Raw genomic sequence first — 1393 nt, 5'->3', positions numbered from 1 at the left:
CATATGTGGAAGCTACATATTCTCCTCTCTTTTGAAATAGTTTAAAATACTCAAAGAGAACGGCCTGGTCTTTGCATATCATCAGCCTGTTAGACATTTCCCTGGCTACTCACTTAAATAGATATTAGCAGCTAAATAAGTAAACTACGTCTCTTGTCAGCCCAGAAATTAATAAAGGCTTCAAAATCAGTGAATGCTCTGTTTTGCTGTGGCCTTATGTGCTGACAGTCTTATCTTAAGAGAAAAACTTTTAATAGTATAGATTAAAATTAACTTTGGGAAAAATGAAAATGCAGGCCGGGAATTGTTTTTCCAACAACAGAAACTAGGAAAAGCAAAGATACGGTAAAAATTGAAAATTTCTAGTGTAGAGATATAAATATAATAATTGACACTGCCAGTGATGATTAATGAATAAAATGTTTAGGAAATGATAATTTGATCACTAGATATTAATACTTTTAAACAGGATTTTTGCAATTACTTCAGTAGCAATAAGGTGTCTCTGAAAGGTACAGATCTGGTATCACAATCATGGTGATAGATAAATGGTGGAACAGTCCTGGCATCATGATCATGATGACAGACAAATGGTGGAACAGTCCTGGTACCACGATCATGGTGGTAGGCAAATGGTGGAACAGTCCTGGTATCACGATCATGGTGATAGAAAAATAGTGGAAAAGTACTGATACCATGATCATGGTGATAGACAAATGGTGGAACAGTCCTGGTACCACGATCATGGTGATAGGCAAATGGTGGAACAGTCCTGGTATCACAGTCATGGTGGTAGACAAATGGTGGAACAGTCCTGGTATCACGATCATGGTGATAAGACAAATGGTGGAACAGTCCTGGTACCACGATCATGGCGATAGACAAATGGTGGAACAGTCCTGGTATCAAGATCATGGTCATAGACAAAGGGTGGAACAGTCCTGTTACCATGATCATGGTGGTAGACAAATGGTGGAACAGTCCTTGTATCACAATCATGGTGATAACACAAATGGTGGAACAGTCCTGGTACCACGATCATGGTGGTAGACAAATGGTGGAACAGTCCTGGTATCACGATCATGGTGATAGATAAATGGTTTAACAGTCCTGGTATCACAGTAATGGTGGTAGACAAATGGTGGAACAGTCCTGGTATCAAGATCATGGTGATAGACAAATGGTGAACAGTCCTGGTACCACGATCATGGTGATAGACAAATGGTGGAACAGTCCTGGTATCATGATCATGGTGATAAGACAAATGGTGGAAGAGTCCTGGTATCAAGATCATGGTCATAGACAAATAGTGGAACAGTCCTGGTACCACAATCATGGTGGTAGAAAAATGGTGGAACAGTCCTGGTATCAAGATCATGGTGATAGACAAATG

General features: G+C 39.8%; 1 protein-coding gene and 1 long non-coding RNA gene across 5 annotated transcripts; one reads left to right on the top strand and one right to left on the bottom strand.

The window, feature by feature from the left end:
• Positions 1–316: 316 nt before the first annotated feature.
• On the bottom strand, positions 317–1379 carry LOC116548516 (putative proline-rich protein 21). Of its 4 annotated transcripts, XM_032273934.1 has the most exons (4): positions 1328–1379; positions 1194–1242; positions 1027–1068; positions 317–983 (listed from the first exon to the last, which is right to left on the bottom strand). In XM_032273934.1, exons 1-4 carry the CDS (start codon positions 1376–1378, stop codon positions 481–483), a joined length of 645 nt encoding a protein of 214 aa, XP_032129825.1. In that variant the 5' UTR covers position 1379; the 3' UTR covers positions 317–480. The 4 variants fall into 4 exon arrangements, with proteins under 4 accessions (XP_032129825.1, XP_032129826.1, XP_032129829.1 ...); XM_032273935.1 differs by lacking the exon at positions 1194–1242 and having other exon boundaries at positions 1321–1351; XM_032273938.1 differs by lacking the exons at positions 1194–1242; positions 1328–1379 and having other exon boundaries at positions 317–527; positions 696–983; positions 1027–1187.
• Positions 1009–1352, top strand: LOC116548517. Its single transcript, XR_004267453.1, has 2 exons — positions 1009–1085; positions 1261–1352. It is a non-coding gene; the product is annotated as an uncharacterized LOC116548517 (long non-coding RNA).
• Positions 1380–1393: the final 14 nt, after the last annotated feature.

Source organism: Sapajus apella, unplaced genomic scaffold (assembly GCF_009761245.1).
Source record: "Sapajus apella isolate SASKATOON/1434 unplaced genomic scaffold, GSC_monkey_1.0 scaffold13988, whole genome shotgun sequence".
In the NCBI taxonomy this organism is placed as follows: Eukaryota; Metazoa; Chordata; class Mammalia; order Primates; family Cebidae; genus Sapajus; species Sapajus apella.
The sequence above is the reverse complement of the archived record's forward strand: the minus strand, read 5'-3'. Positions and strand labels throughout refer to the sequence as shown.

Coding starts and splice junctions, on each gene's coding strand:
- LOC116548516 (XM_032273934.1), bottom strand. CDS start 1,378: ATGATCTTGATACCAGGACTGTTCCACCATTTTTCTACCACCATGATT. Junction 1,243..1,327: donor TTTCTACCACCATGATTGTG/GTACCAGGACTG, acceptor ACCATGATCATG/ATACCAGGACTGTTCCACCA. Junction 1,069..1,193: donor CACCATGATCGTGGTACCAG/GACTGTTCACCA, acceptor TCGTGATACCAG/GACTGTTCCACCATTTGTCT.